This window comes from Coffea eugenioides, chromosome 5, assembly GCF_003713205.1.
Source record: "Coffea eugenioides isolate CCC68of chromosome 5, Ceug_1.0, whole genome shotgun sequence".
Taxonomy (NCBI): Eukaryota; Viridiplantae; Streptophyta; class Magnoliopsida; order Gentianales; family Rubiaceae; genus Coffea; species Coffea eugenioides.
Genome location: NC_040039.1, coordinates 15681132 through 15701758, shown reverse-complemented (window position 1 = coordinate 15701758; position 20627 = coordinate 15681132). Strand labels below are relative to the sequence as shown.

At 36.7% G+C, this 20627-nt stretch overlaps 1 protein-coding gene across 1 annotated transcript; it reads right to left on the bottom strand.

Annotated features, from left to right (window-relative positions):
- Positions 1-7977: 7977 nt before the first annotated feature.
- LOC113770113 (heterogeneous nuclear ribonucleoprotein 1) lies at positions 7978-11030 on the bottom strand. The gene is made up of 6 exons (XM_027314481.1): positions 10818-11030; positions 10652-10692; positions 10067-10230; positions 9432-9531; positions 9167-9336; positions 7978-8865 (listed from the first exon to the last, which is right to left on the bottom strand). The coding sequence occupies exons 1-6, from the start codon at positions 10859-10861 to the stop codon at positions 8353-8355; spliced, it is 1032 nt and encodes a 343-aa protein (XP_027170282.1). The 5' UTR covers positions 10862-11030; the 3' UTR covers positions 7978-8352.
- Positions 11031-20627: the final 9597 nt, after the last annotated feature.

Sequence of the window (20627 nt, the reverse complement as noted above, 5' to 3'; positions counted from 1 at the left end):
GACAACGAATTCTAGAGTTGAAGAGTCTTCTACTAGGGTGAATTCCTTGATCCCAGGTCAGTAGATTACAAACTCCCTTGCCTCTGCAATTTTCTTTTCGTATGCAAGATTTTCTCTTTCTTCTTCTCTATTTTTTCAGGCTACTCACTGGGTAGCTGAAAATAAAGAAGAAAAGAAGGAAATCTGATACAATAACACTAACTGGACCAAAATGCTATGCTCTGGATCCATCACCTTCTCACTTTTATTCCACTCACGCTACACAATCTGTCAGTTTTGCAAAAAAGTCTTCCTTCCATGAATTCATATTCTTTTGTCACAAAATCCAATAAGAAATTATTTCCGCAACAAATACACTATTATTGGTGAGAATAATACATGTTTTTAATCCATGTATTTTGTTGTAATACATGTATTTTAATTCACTTACTTCAACAAATACATTATTTTGTTCTTTTTTTTGGTGAGATAAATGTTAATGTCACTAGATTTGTCATTTTTATGTTTTTAATGTGTTTTCTTGGATTACGCATTCAATGGAGGTCAATCAATTCTTGATCTTTTGGTTATTTGATCCGTGAATACTGGTATAGTTTGGGTGGGTTTCTACATGCCCTGTACCTGTTTGTAAAATTGTCTGCTTGAATAGCTTTCAGTTTCATAGTTATTCGTACATTAGGATTTCAAGTTTCAACCATCAATTTCGTTTGTTTATACTTATTTATATCTATACATCATTGTGTTTACGGATGTATGATGCATGTCTAGGCCCTTTTAATAAGATCAATTGATGTTTAATGCATTTGAAGATTTTGATGCCGTAATCTAGTTTGGTGAATACTTACGTTTGGTTGTCATATTGTTATGTAGACAAAGATGCCACGTTTGCCTATTGAAAATAGAAGACGCAAAAAATATCGAGGGCAAAGCCAGATTTTATCAGGAATGATAATGGTTGTTATTGCACTGTTTATGATGTGGTACCAGTTAATATTCATTCATCTCAAAAGTAGAATACGCCAAATAAGATCAAAAGAAGAAAAAGTCACTGAGCGCATGCAACACTTATTCAATTTGACTAGGGAGAGTGATGCTTATTGTATTAGCGAACTTCGTATGGATAGACGAACATTTGGGATATTATGTGAAATGATTAGAGACACTGGAGGTTTGAAAGCTACAAGAAACATGTCAATAGAAGAAATTGTTGCCATGTTTGTATATGTTTTGGCTCACCACAAGAAAAGTAGAACAATTTGTGGGCAAGTGATCAATGGGCAAATTTTAGAAATAATTTAGCACATGAAATGTTTGACAATTGGAGGGCTGGACTTAGTATTTAGCTATGAATGGATGTTTAGCTCTTAGACTCATTAAATTTGGATTGACATTTGATGTACTCTTGTAGTGGATTTGTGAATTAGATTGACACTTGATGTATGTTCTTTTAAATTTGGATTGACTTTTAATTGTATGTTCTTTTATGTGTTTTGTTATATTATAAATTTCAGTTATATGCTATTGTGTATCAAAATTAATTGATATATATGGGTTGACTTCTAAATGATAGGATGGAGAATGATGAAATTGTACGTGGAAGAGGGAAAAATAAATGTTTTTGGACTGGTGAAGAGGTAAAAGTGCTCATAGAATCATTGCAAGAGTTGGCTTGTGATCCAATGTGGAAATCAGATGGAGGATTTAAAAATAATTATATGAGCGAATTGCTTAAAATTATCTTGCGTAAGCAACCTACTTTTACCAAACAAGTCAGCCCACATATTGAATCAAAAGTTAAGTGGCTGAAAAATAGGTTCCATGCAATTGTTGAAATGTGCAAAGAAAGTGGTTGTAGTTGGAATGATGCTGAGAAAAAGATTTCTTGTGAAAAACAGTGGTATGATGATTGGTGCAAGGTAAGAAATTGATTACTTTTTACATTCTGATATATTCTTTTTCAACCTTTTATTAAGATTATCATTTATCTTTCTATTCTATCTCTAGACTCATAAGAATGCGAAGGGCCTTTGGGATGTCAAATTTCCATATTTAGGAGATCTTGAAATTGTATATGGAAGAGACAGAGCCACTGGAAATGTTGCTGAAGATTTTGCACAAGCTGTCCAAGATATGGAAGATGTCCAAAATTTGGAGGAAGGAGATGAAGGGCTTGATGCTATGTCAAACTCGGATAATGATAAGGTAGAAGAAGATGAAGTAAATTCCATGGAGCAATCAACTCAACCAAGCTCAACAAGCACAAGAAATTCCAAGAAACAAAAGAAACAATCCCCTCCCATTGCAAATGTGTCAAAAAAAAATGAAATCTGCATCAACAACAAGGGGTGATCTTGATGCATCATTGCAACTTCTCACCAGCAAATTTGGAGATTTCGTGGAGGGAATTCAAGCTAATTTCACAACTATGGCAGCAGCCATGTCAAATGAGGATAAATATGAGCAATTGGTCTCCGATAGAAGAGATCAAGTTGTTGCTGAGTTAATGAAACTTGCTTTACCGAGTGGAGATGTAATGAATGCAGCCGACATACTTTCGGAGCAGATTTCCAAGCTTCATGTGTTCTACAATCTTCCTGCAGAAATGAAACGACAATATGTAATTAACCTCCTTTATCCTCCATCTACTCGCTGAAATAAAATTATTGTTAGCTGGAAAGTGATGATTTGATGGCAATTTCTTTTTGTTATGGTGATTGTTAGATGGTTATATGATTAGTCTTTTGGAGATTGTGGACATTGAGTGGCACTCTCGACTGGATTAGACAATTGATTTGTATTTGGTATGGTTAGCTTTTGTAATTTGAGTCTCCTTCTTTTGTTCATATATGTAAGGAGAGATCTATTTCATATCATTATCTAATGTAGGAACCACAAACGACTTGTTAATGGAATAAATTTCCAAAAAGAAAGAGTTTTTAAACTAACTTCCTAAAGGCTGGCAATTTTTTAGTCTCTTCCCAAAGGGTGAAAAACACATTCAAGAAATGCGTTCTTCCAAATAAAAATGCAACTTTCAAATACGTTATTTTAATTTTCGTAAATTTGTTTAAATATAAAAAATTGGTTAAATAGCGTATTAAATACAAAACCTGCTAATTTCCCATAAAGAGCTGGTATCTTATGAGTAATTTCTTTTTTTTTAACTTTCACATATTTAATTTATGTTAAATACAAAACATACTAGTTTTCCTTTGGGCGCTATTTAATCAATTTTTTCCATAAAGAGTTGGTATGTTTTCCATAAAGAGTTGATACAAAACATACTACAAAACTAGGGATGGCAACGGGGCGGGGTTGGGGCGGGGGACCCCTCCCCCGCCCCCCGCCCCGTTGCCTATTAGTTCCCCCCGTCCCCCGCCCCGTCCCCCGCCTCCCGCTCCCCCCGCCCCGCCCCGCCCCGCCCCGCCTTGCCCCGCTTCCCCCGCGGGTGCCCCCGCGGGGTTAATAAAATTTTATATTGAGAATAACGTAGATTCCCAAATCTTCATGATCATTACCCCAAACACATGAATAAATTGAGAATTTTGGGTCAAGGAGCTTTTCCAATCGGAAATGGTAGTTCTGCTCATAGGATTTTGCATCCCAGAGTTCGTGTTGAAGCTAACAACATTTTGTCCAAGAATCAAATTTGTGACTTTGATCAAATATTTTCATGATAGTATCCAGTGCGAATTCCTAGTTTTGAAGCTGCTTTAAGAGCTCATAGCAAACTCCAAAGTTCCTGGAAATATGAGGCTGGCCCTCGAGTGAGAAGCCAATCAGAGGCGAATCAATTGATGAATATGCTTTGCAAGTATGTGGTTTTGGTCCTGCTTTAACTCACTAATTTTGAAAGGATGATGCAATTTAAGATTACTGGACTATAGTAAAAGAACCTAGAACCCACCTAGAACATTTACAATGCGGTAATGATCGTACAATCCTGTAACAAAAGATCATAGTGTATTAGGCACAAGTAGCTATGTATCATATACCAAGCAGATTGATAAGGTTGTGGGTAATCAATTCTTTTCTGCTCAACTACTGCTTTGCTTGGCTTATATATAATTATATATATATATATATATATATATATATTTTTTTTTTTTTTTGTTTTGCGGGTGGCGGGGCGGGGGATGGGGCGGGGGTATACTCCCCCGCCCCGCCCCGTTTCTAAGCGGGGGGAAAAATTCCCCCCGCCCCCGCCCCCCCGCCCCAACCCCCGCCCCGAGAGCCCCTTATGGGCAATTTTTTTTTTTTTTTAACTTTCACATATTTAATTTATGTTAAATACAAAACATACTAGTTTTCCTTTGGGCACTATTTAATCAATTTTTTCCATAAAGCTGGTACAAAACCTGCCAGTTTCCCATAAAGAGCTGGTATCTTATGGGTTATTTAACCAATTTTTCATATTTAAACAAATTTCCAAAACATAAAATAACGTATTTGAAAGTTGCGTTTTTATTTGGAAGAACACATTCCTTGGATGCATTTTTCACCCTTTGGGAAGAGACTAAAAAATCGTCACCTTTTGGGTGATTGTTTAAAAACTCCTTTTTTTGGGAATTTACTCCTTATTAATGCAGCCACTATATTTATGATTTTCTTATGTTTTATTAAAAAGTTAATAACTATTGTAGTTACAATTATGAAAATGTTAATTTGTCGTAGGTGTAATTCTTTTGTTTTAGAAGAATTGTTATATCAGGGGTAAATTTGGAATTTAATTGCATTTAATTCCGAAACACTCATCAAACCAAGCATCAGGAATTGGAATAATGCTAATTCCAATGTGTGAACCAAGCAAGATATTGGAATGAAAAGTTTTAATTCCAAAACCAGAGTCTATGATTCCAATTACAATTCCAATTCCTAAGCTTGAACCAAGCGCCAATTGTTCTAACCACTAAATTTTTCAAATTTTAAAATTTTAATTACTTGAGTATTTTTTTTATTTCAATTTGATCACTCAACTAATAAAAATGACGTACTATCATCCATTCAATTTAATTTTACTTTTAACCTAAGTACAATGCACTACACGTGTTACTCCATTACACTCACGTATATGTCAAAATCTAAGGGTAAATTTGTCCAAGCACAAAAGTAAATTCTCTATCCATTACAACATAGTTCTTTTATCATTTTATTTTCATGACTTTAGCGTAAATGACATAGTTTTAGTACTTCATTTTTTTTCCCCATTTTCCCCAACCTCTTCCTGATCAATTATTGGAAAAGCTAAGTGCTGAAAGGCATGGCAACGTGAGGCGCAACTAAACATGTCAACGGATCTGCTCTTACCCCATTTTTTTTATTTTAGTGCATTTCCAAAACTACAATAAATACTCATTGAATACCCAAATCCAGAAGGATATGGGCATGGACTTATTTTTTTCAGACTTATAAGAGTCTAGATCAGGTTCTGAATCTAACTAACTTATTGGCTCTGGATTTGAATAAAAGAGATACAACCTAAACTCTACCATTGACATGCTCAGGCTGACCTTGCAATTAACACACTCCATTTCCCAAGCAAATTTTCTTTAGATTTTTACCTACACAAAAAAGATGAAATTTTATTTCATTCTACATTTTCCCCAGCTCCAAAACCCATGATCTTCTTGAGGGATAATTATTCCTTAATGAATATTGAGGTCCTAAAATTGAATTTTCATTTTTTCAAAAGGAAAAAAATGAAATTCCTTTCTTTTTTCATGCTATAGTAGAACTGACCTCCAAGATGGTGAGAGTCAAAACTAAGGGTCCCTTGCTGGCCTTGACCGAGAAATTTTTTTTTTAAAAAAAATAGTAAGTGATAGACGACATAAAGATCTTATAACCCGCGCGTAAAGTTCACTTCCCGTCTACCCCACACAACAACACGGCAGGCGGAGGACTTCAATGTCGCCGATGAAGAATCAAAAAATCCAAAATAGAACAGGAAAAATTAAATTTCAATCTCACCCTTACTTATTTTATACGTATAGATTTTAAACACGCTAACTTTAACCTCTTTTTTTTTTTTTTCAAAAAGACAAACTTTAATCTGTTTGAACACTGATGACAAAATAAACATACATCATGCTCCGACAGACTATTACTTCAACATCTTTTTGAAATAATTACTATGATCATGAATTAATGTGTAAAATTCAAAAAAGATCACAAAATTATTGAAAGACGTTTGCAATGCAAGCATTTTTTTTTCGGGGTGGTGGATTTTTGGGGGGGGGGGGGTGGTGGTGGTGGGCAAATATTGCCCAGTTAAATGCGCTCAACTAATCTTGTAAATTAAGTGGCCAAATAGTCAAAATTTACAGTCCAAATGGTTTGCCCACTTCTTAGCGTCCAATGCAAAGTACAACTCTCAGATTTCATCCTCGAAATTAGTTCTTTCCGTGAATTTGAATTTCCATGTTAGCAAAGTGATCGCGCTTAGATTTCCGTTTCCATCCAATACTCAGATAATTTTGATTTTTCCCCTAGCTTGTATGGCATTATAATCCGACTAAACGGCTTTGAGAGACGAGCATGCACTCGCAGGAAATCCTTCAGTCGAATCTCACTGCTTTTGCCGGAGGATACTTTACAATTTCTTTATACCAATCAACTACTGCAAGCCCAAAAATTTCAAAGATGGTTATTTTATTACTTCCTGATCAAGTGAACATGCTACAGAAAGTAGCTTCAACATGCACTACATTAGTTTGCTCCGCCCGTAGAATAATACTCAAAATAAGTCTATTTCACCAGGTCTATCCTCTTCTTAATCGTTGACCCTCGTTAAAGTGCTAGAGTTGTTTTGGCAAATCACTTGCTGCAATACGGACTACAGAGTTGCCAACAGTTTCAACATAGGAAAACTTCCAAGGAACAGTAAACCCAATTGGAATACTGAGTTATAACTATTATACGATTGCAACCACCTATGGAAGTAACAGTAAACCCAATTGGAATACTGAGTTATAACTATTATACGATTGCAACCACCTCTTGAACACGAACACTGCTCGAGGGGTTTTTTTTTTTTTTTTTTGGGATTGAGTGGATATGGCTACAGACGCTCCTTTTTTGACGCACCTCATTTTTTGGATGTAACTGTAACCAAGTCATATCATGTCATGAGGCATTGTCTTTTAACTTCACACTAAATAAACTGAAACCAAGTCAACAAGGAAAAGAGGATTTTATTTTTATTATTATTCTTTAGAAATCAAACTGGACAGAGTTACGAACCTGTAATCAAGTTCTAAACAGACTTTGTTTCATACAAAAATAATGAGCATGACACGAAGCTCGACAAAACGTTCCAGCTATAAGTTCCATGCAATGACGAGGGAGGGGGAAGGGTTTTTTTTTTTTGTTCGGGAGGGGGGGGGGGGGTTACTAACAAGATCATTCTAACTCTTCAGCAGCAGCTTCAAATGTATACCTATGCATAGCTTGCTATCTGAATTGCACCATTCCAGTAAATTATAGATCGTAAGCTATGCAGGCAATGGTTACAATTAGAAGCTCTTGTTTAGAGCAGATAAGGGATTCTATACGCACATATATGCACAAGCCATACAAGAGAGCTTCTAATCTTCACCTTAAAGGACACCACCTCAGACGTATGTATCAATACAAAAGGGGAAACACCTTAGTAGTAGACATGTATCAATACAAAAGGGAAAACACCACATAGTAGACATATATCAATACAAGACGGAAAACACCACATAAGCAAAACACAACTGACTAAGCCTCTTTAAGTTTAATGCCAGAAACAACCCAGGAAGCATATACCCAGGCATGTTCAGATCCTTTGATGCACCTTTTCTAATTACTACGAGACATCATAAAAAGCACAATCAGGCATGTTCAGTTCATTTAATGCCTTTTTTTTAAGGATTAGTAGATAGATATCTCTACTTAGCCATGCTGATGCTATATAACAAAAGCAAGCAAAGGTGTACTAGCCTGGAGCACTAGTTCAATGCAAGCTTAGTTAAAAAGGCTATAGATAATATTCCTGTCCATTACTAACAAATATCTAGGCAAATCACCAACTTCACACCAAAAACAAAAACAAGAATCTAGGATAATACCCCTTAGAAGTACAACTCCAACAGAAAAGCTTCTAACTAAATCACAAGTGACGAGTAATGTCTAGCTAGAAAAAATAGTTAATAACATGTCTAAATTTGGTTCTCTAGTCCACAGAAGCACGCTACAGCTCTGGTGATGCTCTTCTATATAGTGTCTCCCCGCTAGTGCTTTGATTATCTACCCAAATCTGAGCCTGAAGATGCAACCACCAAGAGACCTGAGTGCAACTCCTACAGGAAATGCTTAAGGAGAGATCTACCTGGCATAGGGATGATAACGCCCAGCACCACTATAGCCTGCTCTACTTCCATACAAACCTCCTGAACCACCATAACCAGCACCAGGGCCAGAATCATATCCAGCACCTGCGCCAGCTCCAGAATAACCGCCATAACCACCTCCACGGCCATAAGCACCTAAGCCACTCCCACTATAGCCCCCACCAAATCCCCCAGCATAGGAACCATAGCGGCTAGAATAGCCAAGTGAAGGCTCTCCCCGATACCCAACATAATCACTACCACCAAAGTCGCCATAGCGACCAAATTCACCGCCGCCATTATATCCACCATAATCACCATACCTACCACCAATACCGCCAAAGGACCTATAAGGGGCAGGGCCAAAACCGCCACTGCTAAAACTGCTATACGAGTTGCCAAATCCACCAAAATTATCACCATATGGACGACCCCTAGATTCACTACCATAAGCAGAAGCAGGTGCTGGGTTTGAGGGTTTCTTTGGTTCAGCCTTCTTGATCTCAACCTACAACAAAGAATCATGTTAACCTAGAATTTCAACCTGCAGATTAATCTGAAAACCAAGCACTAAAGAAGTATAACTAAGCAATGAGAATCCTACTGCCTATCCTCTCATAGAACTGCTTAGTACTCAAACAACCAGAGACAATTGAAAATAGGAAACAAGCTAATGCAAACAGCATTTTTTTGAAATTCCCCCATGAGGAAAATTTCAAATTGATTTTGCTTGTAACTTGGTTTATTAACAGCACATCTTCCACACCAAGTACATCGGATATCATATCAAACCATTGGACAAAACTCACCTGAGTACCTGCCATGTCAATCATATTTCCATCAGATAGTAAACTATCAACAACTTGTTCATTGTCGAATACAACGAATCCAAATCCTCGAGAACGTTTAGTGACATGATCTCTAATGATCTCGTGCTCCACCACTTTTCCATACTTCGAGAAGAAGCTCTTGAGCTCATCTAAACCATAATAGGTTTCAGTTTAAACACAAAATATATTAGTCCAACACAAGATAAACCAGTCTAAGCATTATGATACTCCGAATCCAACATACCTTCATTTACAGAAGTAGGAATTCCACCAACAAAAATTTTCTTTGTCTTGAAGTCCCTAGATTCAGAAGATCCTTTTGGGATGGTTCTTTTAATTTCAACCTGGCAATAACAGCAAAATTTGTATATTCTGTCAAACCCACAAGTCATGCCCTCTTAGATCACAATGAACCACTCCAACAAATTCACTTTACCCAGCATCAAACTAATTGCAAAAAAAGATATCAAACACAAAACATGAACAGAAATTACAAGGCTACCCAAAAATACAGTCAATAGAGAATTAGGACAAAAATATCTGTAGGGACTACAGAGGATCCTTGAATCCATCTCTGCCCTTCAGATGTATCAATATATCATGAATTACAACTAGTAGTAATGATAAGCTTCTCAACAAATGACTTTAAAGTATAGAACAACAAACGGTAGAATAATATTTTTCCAATCATGTTCCCCAAAAAAAGCAGTTAAAAACACTTCTCCGGCTTCTTGTTTTGAGTATAACATCATAGCAGTCAACAAGTGAAAGAGTTCAGCTGACATCAGCCAGTCAGACCTCAGAAATATGAATAGCAACAATCTACATAGGAACTAAACTACAGTTATAGAGCTATAAATGATGGTCAAATCCACTCACTTGTTTCCCATTGATGATATGCGTTTCAGCAATAACAGTGTCAACAACAGCAGGATCAGCATAAGTAATGAAACCAAAACCTCGAGGCCGACCTGTGCTCCTATCCTTCATTATCACTGAGTCCGTTATCTCCCCATAGTTGCCAAAGTACTTGACGAATTGGTCTACAAAAGAAACGGGTGTCACAAATCTACACTACTATAATAAAGATCAAAACCATTTCAATATTACTGAATCCCAATCAGGGTAAGTTTTTATTCCCAAGAAGAAAGAGAGTGAAAAGCAACTTTCTGCTAATAGCATCAACAAGCCCACACCTAGGCCCTAACCTATATACAACACAAAGTTGGTCAACACAAGCAGCTTAAAAAATTAAACCACCCCGCAAAGTACAAATTTACACTAATATACCATAAAATCAAAACCAAGATCACTTCAAATTACAAAACCTTTTACCCATAACATCACCATACCCAAACCCATACAACACAAGAACACAAATACCCCCAAAAATTCATATATACAAGCATATACATGTACGAAGAACATCCAAATACGATTATGTCAAAAAAGACGAAAAATTACCTAGCGTAGTATCTTTCGCTAAACCTCCGATGAAAATCTTCCTGCAATCGATAAGAGAATAAACACTTCAACCAATTCTGCAATTGAAACAAATTATACCCAAAATAAAACCCTAGAAAGCAAAATAAGTACACAAATAAATAGAGAGACGAGGGGAAAACCAAACCCGGGGCTAGCGCCATCGCCAAAGTCAGATTTCTTAGACCCCATAAAAGGAGATGAGTTCTGCGATATGGGTTTGGATCTGAGAGAGCGCGGAGAGAGGAAGCTTTCTTCCTTTTTCCTCTTCAGCTAGGGTTTGTTGCCTCTGGGTTTTTGGCTTTTCTTTTTTGGTTATTGTTTCGGGAGACGATATCGACTACTGGCGAGCGTGGTGTTTATATAGAGAAGAGGAGAAGAGAGCCTCTTCGCCGCCTATGCTTTTGGGTGGACAAAATAAGAAATAATAATCAACCCCCAAGAATTGATTAAAAAAGAAAAAAATGAAAAATGAAATTAGTGTTCGATAATTAATAGTACCAGTTAGGGGTGTACGCGAGCTAAACCGCTCAAGTTGGTCAAAAGGTTGGTTCAAACTTGGTTTGATCAAATTCCAATTTGAGATCAAGCTACTTGTTCCGTATAATGAGTCGAATTCAAGTATCAATAGTAACTACTCGAGTACTCGAGAACTTAATCAAATATTTATATATTTTAATTATAAAATGTAGAGATTGTGAGGACCCGAAAATTTTCTTATTTTATTTTATTTTACTGACTTAATTAATTAATTAATTCGACTATTTAAAATTCATTTATATAGAAAAATGCCTCTCTTATGTTTTTAAAGCGTTTTGTTAGAAAATTACTTTTCGAAAACTCATTTAGTTCGGAACAACGAGTACACGTTTTTCGAGACTATATTTGAATTGAGAGTGTATTAATTTTGGAAAAGTAAGAATGATCAATAATAAATTAAGAAAAAAGTCATGAGGGCTCGCAAAAATTTATTTATTTTTAAACTCTTGTTATGAGTTTATTAAAATATTTAATTGCCTGTTTGCCCCGAATATTATTTTCTAGTCTTTTGAGACCTAATTACATTGATCTATGACTTACTTATATTTTTAGAGTGGTTCGTTTCAAAAATTAATTTCTCGAAACCCGTTAAGTGAAAATAGTAAATACGCAATTGGAGTAAATAATTGATTCAAAGATACAAATATTTTGAAAAATTGGAGACTTGTACATTAGTCTCAAATTAAGTATTTTTATGTTTAAGTGCTCAAGTATTAGTTAGTAATACAATCGTTATAAGAATTTCTTGAAAGTTAAGCGTTATCGCCCTTAAATTGGAATTCGCATTTTTGCGCGCGCGATTAATGGGGAAACTATAGACCTTCATTTTATATCTTTAAAAGTAGATAATAATAGTATGAATATAAGTATATTGGAGGTTTAGTGCACTAGTGAAATGAACGCGAGATGAATTGAGCACAAAACGCCGCGTACGCGCACTATTGAAGAGTTGACTTTTGCACCAATTCTAGCCACACAAATGAAGCTTCCTTACGAAGCCAAATTGGATCAAAACACTCTCTCTCTTCCTCACAAAGTGGCCGGCCATCAGCCGCAAAAATAACCCAAGGAGTTCTTCATTTTTCATCTCTAAATCTTGCACAAATCTTCTCCAATTCCTTCCAAATTTCACACACACTTAGCTTAATACTTGGAGATCATCTTAAACTACAAAAAGGGGGAGCTTTCCACTGTTTTCTTGAGCTAAGAGAGGGCCGAAATTCTGCCTTGTTCACCAACACAAGTAAGTGATGATCAATCCTCAAATTCTTGACCTATGGAAGTTGATTTACACTTATGAGCTTAGATATTCATGTGGGTGGTTTGTTATTATTGAAAAAATTTTGAATGTGGGCTCTATGAACTCCCACTCTTTGATTGATGGCTGATGTGATGCTTGATGATGGATCTAATGTTGATTTAGTGCTCAAATTGATAGATTAATGGTGCATAGATAGTAGGGGTGTTCACGAATTGGCTCGCGAGCGGCTTGAATACGAGCTCGAGTTCGAGCTAATTAAGTCGATCTCGAGCTCGAACTCAAAAACATTAAACTCGTTGGCTCGCGAGCTCAATTATATATATATTTTTTATTTTTTATTTTTTGTTTTAATAGTAAAATTACATATATATCCCTAATATTTTATTATTTATTAAAAAATTATTATTTAATTCATTTTTAAAAATAAATAAATTTTTTTATTTTTTAAAAATAAAATAATAATAATTATTTTTTTATTTTTTAACCTCGAGCTCGAGCTCGAGTTCGAGTTTCATAAAATTAACTCGACCTCGGTTCGATTAGCCAAAACTCGACTCGAGTTCGGCTCGTTTGCACCCCTATTAGCTAGTATAAACTTCAAGGAGTGCATGGATGTAAAGTTTCCAATTCTGCCCCTGTTATGATCGTGCCTCTTTTTGCGAAATTTTGAGGTTTTAATGGCTTGTATATGATGTTTATATGTTGTATAGATGGTGTACAAAGTTTCATCGAAAAATATTGAGGTTTGGTTGGTCAAATGGATTAATCTCGCAAAGCTAGCAAACCTGGAAAATTTCCCCGTAATGCTCAGACAGCTTTCTTGTTTCGTCCATAACTTTGTGCTCTGACATCGAAATCAAGTGCCATTAGTGGCATTTGAACTAGACATTCCCAGCTTTCCAACGGTATAAAATTCACCCCCTAATTCCATCCGAGTATCCCGTACCAACCGTTTAAAGATGACTGTCCTGTTTCTCTGTTTTCCTGGAACGAAGTTCAGAAGCTGAAACTTGAGACTCGAATTTGAGCTAGTTGTGTGCTGAATTTCAAAACAATTTCTTCTGTGAAATTATAGTTTTATGAATGTATTTTCCAACGCCACCAACCATGCTCAATTCTGAGTTGAATTGAGTGATTTGTGATCAAAATACGAAACATGTCCTGTTCTTGAAAACCCTAAATTTTGGACAGAATTGATGCTAGACTTGGTGTGGACTTGCCAATTGAATTTCTTGGAGTTAAAACACTTATCAAATGTACCATGAATATTCTTTAGGCTTTTCCTAGACAAATAAACCATGTTTGAAGGATTTTCCTTTGCCAAATGTTTGGAAATGGAAAACAAGAAGCTCAAGGCAGTTTTGCCTTAGGATTTTTCTAAACTTTGGTTGTTTGGTTAACTACCTTCCCGAAGGTATTTTTCCCTGAAATTTGATAGAGGGGTACCCTTTATATAGAAGTATTATATTGCCGAAGTTGGTACCAATCCGAGTTCATTTCACTCCTCGACTAAATTACCAAAGTTTATGACTCGAGTTTGGAAAACTCTTGTTTCACAAGGAAATTTTGGTAACTTTGAGTTGCCATATCTTAGTGCTCAAAACTCTGTTTCTCGTTCCGCTTGTTTTGTTGTAAACTTGGATTGCAACTCTAATAGAGTTCCAAATTTCAAAGGCTAGTTCCAATCAAGTGAATTTTGCCGAATTTTCAAAGTTGGCCAAAAACCAACTTAAATCTGCCTTATGAACCAAAACAGCGACTTTGAGCTCATTTTTTAATGTTCTCCATTTGGAATCTTAGAAAAGTGTATTCTAAGAACTTTTAGTACTTTGGAAAAGGTTTCCAACGGTACCAAGTTTTCCAATTTTTGACATTTGGAATGTGAGATACGATTTTTCAAAATATCGTATCAAAACTGAAATTTTCCGAATTTCAAGGAAATGGAGTTTTTCAAGTATTCCTTATTCCTTCGATAGCACTTAAACGTTTATGCTTGATTTCCAAGATAAAAAAACTCGATTGCTCTTGTACTTTAAGAAACTCCACTTGAATCTCGATTTACGAGTAATTGAGGTTCATTTTCATGAAATTTCCCTAGATTGTGCTAGTGCACAATCTTCCTTGATAATTGGGATGTGTGAATGATAATTCACTATTATTTGCTCAGGCGCACACGAGGACCTTCAAGAGGATCCCACGGTGGACACTTGAACTTCAAGCGACTTTTCTTCTTGTTTACTTGGTGAGTGTCAAGTGTATGTTAAATGCTTATGTGATTGAGATATTAGTCGTACGAGTGTTATACATGATATGTAAACTTACCGAGGCGAGGTGTACTTTATCGCTCTCGTTCTCTTTTTCGTGTAACTACGTGATACTTATTATATGAATGAATATGATTGACAATTGTACATGGATATTAAGTGCTCGATTATTATTAGTGCATGAATAGTTGAAATCCAGTGAGTTTGATACGTGCTTACTTGATATCATTGACTTGAAATTTTGGAAATGGAGTCGAGTGTGTACTTTACCATACTCGTTCTTATTTGAAATAAATGACTCGTGCTTGATCTAAATTGAATCGCTTGACCAGACTTGAATTGCTTGACCTGACATGACTTGACTTGGAAAAATATGCTATGGCTGCATAAGTCGATTGGAGCGATGTCTCATCGACCTCTGAACGATAGTAAGTGTGACAACCCCACCTCCCCCTAAGGCGAACCAAAAGGTTTGGCGGACCGTCTGCCCAACTCTCGCCGGGACTCAGTTGTTCACCACAGTCCTTACTTAAAACCAGAATAAAATCACAAGAATATATACATTGCTATCTCAAAAGGGAGTACAAACATCGAATATACAAAGGTTCTCAATTCTGCATACATCCAACCCGTGCCAAACACTAGGGCGAGAACCATTACCAAACAGAGATCTAGCCTAAGTTAGTTTATACAAAACTCCCGTCCTGACTCGCCTTCCCCTGTTAAGGAAAATAAACTAAAGGAATGAGTTAAAAGTTCAGTGAGGTTCCGAACACATAATCAAACAATCAACCCAATACATTAAACATAGAGTATCAATAATTCGAGAAACATTTACAATGGAAAGCGATAATAACATATTCATTAAAAGGATACGGGCTCATAGGGAGCCATTCGTTCGTTCGTTCATTCATTCTCCTGTCATTCCCCTTATTCCTCCAATCATTTGAAAATGCATTTTTGTAGGTAAAACCCTCGTTCGTTTATTCATTTCATTCACCCCCTCCTGGACGTTGGCCAGGCTCCACCCGACAACAAGGTAATACTCGAGTATACCAAATATTCACCTAGGGTCACCATATCACCCGACCGAGTCCGCTTCTGGCTCGAGTCGATCGGTAACGAAGGACAGGGCCCAATTCAGCCAAAAGGCTTACATCCATGCACAAGTAATGTTTTCATCATTAAATCATTGAAAATTTCACATTCATTTAGGTCGGGTGCGATAAAGTACACACTCGCCTAGAAAACTCATTTTGAAAATTCTTGAAAGCACTTAACAAACAATAACAACAAGCCATGAAGTTAAGGAAAAATATAACAAACAAGGAACACTCACCTATTTACACAAAAGAACGTCCAAAATATTCCTCCGGGTGATACCCTCAATTACCAAGGACCCCTAACATAACCAAGAGAAACTATCACAGTTCATTCATCAAAAGTTTAAGTAATTCATAGAAAATCTAAATGCTTACTGGTGCAATATATAAATCTGAGTTTTAAGGTGAAAAGTGTATATTTAGATTAGAGGACATTAGTAACTATGAGTTTTCCCCCAAATCAAACACAAAATCATACCAAAAAGGTTTTTAGAAAATTCCATTGAAAATAAATTTATAGTGCCACTTCAAAATACGGTCGGATATGAAAAGACAGTGGTTCAAATTTTCGTAAAGCTCTTCGTTCGGTCTGAACCTAACTCATATGCAAAGAAATAACGTATAACAAGTGTCATGGGTAAAATCATATGAAAAGGAAACTAAACAAACCCTAATAATAACCAAAAGAAAATTTTACAGTTAAACCCTCAAAGTTTAGGTGAACCAAAGAAAATCCGAATATTTACTTGTACAAAGTATAAATATAGTTTTGGAAGTGAAAAGAGTACATCTACCTAGCCCTCGGGTGCAAATTTGGCAGCACGCCCTTTGTATTCACCTATTTTTCAATCATTTATGGCTTCATTTTTCCTCAATCAGTTCCAAAGTCATTCACAATGTAAGCTCGTTATAATAGCCGTTCAATAGGCTCAGAGTCATATAAGTACAAAATCAAGTTAGGAACATGTGCGGAAATGAAGTTTAAGTTGGAAAACAAAAGACAGATTTGACGTCGTTTAGCATACCGGACACAACCGAAGCTACGCTTATCGGATTGGGATGTAATTTATACCGTTTCGAAGCTAAGACAAAGATATACAACTTTGATGAAGACCATTCACTCCAGTTCGTAGTGTAGCTAGGTCAGAATTTCATATTACAGAAGCAGAATCTCACATTTGGGTTAGTTAACCATACTATGCGTAAACGACAATAACTCAGGCTACCGAAGTCCGATTGAGGTGTATCTTATGGCGTTTTCAAACCAAGACATATACCTACATTTCTTATGAAGGCCACCAAAGCTAAATCATGCATTTTCAGAGTCAAAAATTGAAATCTCCATGAAGACAGAAAACTGTCCGCAAAACAGGGTTATGGGCAGTCAAGGGTATTTCGGTCATTTCACATGCTACAGCACTCCGATCGGCCTGAAATTTTACAGGCAGCTAGATAACTCAATTACCAACAACTTTCATGTTTTGGGCAAGGGCTGATTCGGTCTCTAGCATGCCCAAATAAATTCGGTCAGGACAGGGCAGATTTAAAACCCTAAACCTGGAATTTCCGCACAAAACTGAAATTTTCTGCAACCAACTACAACTAACATATAAAAACCTCATTTTACACCATATCAAACCATTATTCATGGCCAGCCACTAATGATCATTTAAAATCAGAAAAATCCCCAATAAAATCTAAAATTAAACTAATTCTACCTCAAACCATAAAATCTTCCATAAAATAACATACTTAGCCACTACAACCCACTAATTGACCATTATTAGGAACAAAAGTAAGTTTCCAAGCAAAATACCTTAATCCCTCAAGAAAGGTAGTAGCTTAGTGGTTCCTTCTCCAAAATAACTCCACCAAGACCTTGATACACCCTTAGCAAGTCACCTTTGTGGACTAATTCAAGATTTAATCGGTTGGATTTCAAGTTATAAGCAAGAAATGGAAGATGAAAGTTGAAGCTCTCTTTTTTTCTCTCCCTAAGAGGTTCGGCCCTCTCTCTCTATTTTCTCTTAGTTTTTGCTTTGTATTTCTTTTGATTTACTAGTTTCGAAGATATTTAAACCAATGGTCAAAATATGCTTTTTGTCCACCAATCAAACTTGAGCATAAGAAAAGCCTAGAAGCTCTTAGATTACTAGTACCCTTACTTTCCTAATCTTCACACTATGGCCCCCAACAACTTCTAATCTTTGCAATTAACTCTAGCACCTTGTATAATAATAACATTTAGCACAAAAATCACTTAGTCACCAAACTTATATCGCACTAGCGGGTCCCACGTCTATAACGCACTTCAAATTAATGTACACTAACTCATATTGGGAAAAATGATTTTAAAGCCGTACTTGCTTGTAAAAATGCATAGAAATTTTAATATTTCCAAGGAAAGTATAAAATGTAGGCAAAGAAATAAAATAATGTTTAGAAAATATGAAAATTTTTAGGGTTCTCACACTCTCCCTCCCTTAAAGAAATTTTGTTCTCAAAATTTTCGTATTAATGGGATCCATCAAAATCTAAAGTAACCAATGGCTTGTACGTTCTACGTCTTCAGAAGAAACGAGGATCTTCATTCTAGACCCTTCTCCATTTGACGGTCCAGGGTTGGTCTTGGTTGGTTGCTGGGTTCCTTTCTTTTCACGCAATTGAATCGGGCAATTAACAATCCGATGCTTGGCGCTCCCACAACGCAGACATCTTTCCCCCTTTTTCCAACAACCCACCTCAATATGGTTGGCTTTTCTACAATAGCCACAAAATGGAAAAGGGATTGAGGTTTGATCTCCTTATGAGGTATCTCGCAGTTGTTCTTCTCCACTTGGATTTCCTCCTGAAGTATCTTCCTTAAGTGTCTTCAAAATTTTCACACCACCCGCTTCACGACCCATCCTAGCGAATGGCCTACCTCGCTCACCCTGTTCTGGCCTTTGATTTTCAAGAGATGCACCCATTTTCTTTGCATGGGAGATCTTCACATGTTACCTTGCAATTTCTATCCTTTGAACTTTTTCCGAAACCCCCATAGAAGTAGTGCTTTGTGCCATTGCTAAGGTTTCCTCGGAAATTAACTTCGTATTTCCTTTTTAGCTCTATGTTCTTGTGCAAGAGCTCAATTTTCTCTGAATACTCGTGCTTCCATCGCCCTTCTCAGTACTCGGCTAGTCTCCTTTGGACCTCTATTTCGTCTCGAAGAACTGCGATTTCCTTATACATATCAACGCAATGTGCCATCTCACGAAGTTGTTGGAACTCAGATAATAGCCTGTCAGGCAAAACAATGGGTCATAATAAGTTCCTAAGTACAAGCGGCATTCTCGGTCCTTGTCTTTGTTCAGCTATTGTTTCCCTTTCTTCTCTTGACTCTTGGGTTCGCTTAATTCCACGGCCACGACCATGTCCACGGTTACGTCTCCCGTTCATATATATATTTTCCCCCCATACCCTTTTTTTTTCTCTCACTCTCTTTTCCAAAAAGTATTTTAATGGATAAATGCAGGAAGTTGATTAAAGTAACTAAATTCTATCACGCCAAATACACAAATAGACATATACACACATAACACACCATATATCAAAAAGACAGATGGTCAAATACACACATATATATCAAATTAGACAGATAATCATATACACAAGTACACAAACTAATGTCATGTCATAACAATATAAGGGCAAATAAAAAAAAATGCGATATCATCCCAGTCTCAGTTAAATAACCCCGTCCAGTCTCTCACGTCACTTACTAGCCAAACTAGATGTCCATTGACCTCTTGTAATCATTTTAGCCAGACAAAGCCTATTCATGTTCCCAAAATGCAAGTTTCAAATACTTAATATCGCCTCAACTCTAGAGTACTCGGGTACAAGAATCTGAAAGAAGACAATTCACATCTCGAGTTGGCCAGTCCCAAGAGTAAACTATCTACAATCGATATTCCTACCTGGCGTACTTATCTATGGTCCTCAGATACCATGAAAAGATTTAAGGCCTATAACACTTATGATTCATAGCTTATGCTTGAACGAGCACTTAGTCCTTCATATTTATTCATCACTTAGCCCAAACTCACTCCGCGCAGAGACCACGCGAAGCAGGCTCTGATACCAACTGTGACAGCCCCACCTCCTCCTAAGGCGAACCAAAGGGTTCGGCGGACCGCCTGCCCAACTCTCGCTGGGACTCAATCGTTCACCACAGTCCTCACTTAAAACCTGAATAAAACCACAAGAATATATACATTGCTATCTCAAAAGGGAGTACAAACATCGAATATACAAAGGTTCTCAATTCTGCATACATCCAACCCGTGCCAAGCACTAGGGCGAGAACCATTACCAAACAGAGATCTAGCCTAAGCTAGTCTATACAAAGCTCCCGTCCTGGCTCGCCTTCCCCGGTTAAGGAAAACAAAACTAAAGGAATGAACTAAAAGCTCAGTGAGGTTCCGAACACATAATCAAACAAACAACTCAATACATTAAACATAGAGTATCAATAATTCGAGAAACATTTACAATGAAAAGCGATAATAACATATTCATTAAAATGATACGGGCTCACAGGGAGCCATTCGTTCGTTTGTTCATTCATTCTCCTGTCATTCCCCTTATTCCTCCAATCATTTGAAAATGCATTTTTGTAGGTAAAACTCTCGTTCGTTCATTAATTTCATTCACCCCCTCCTGGACGTTGGGCAGGCTCCACCCGGCAACAAGGTAATACTCGAGTATACCAAATATTCACCCAAGGTCACCATATCGCCTGACCGAAT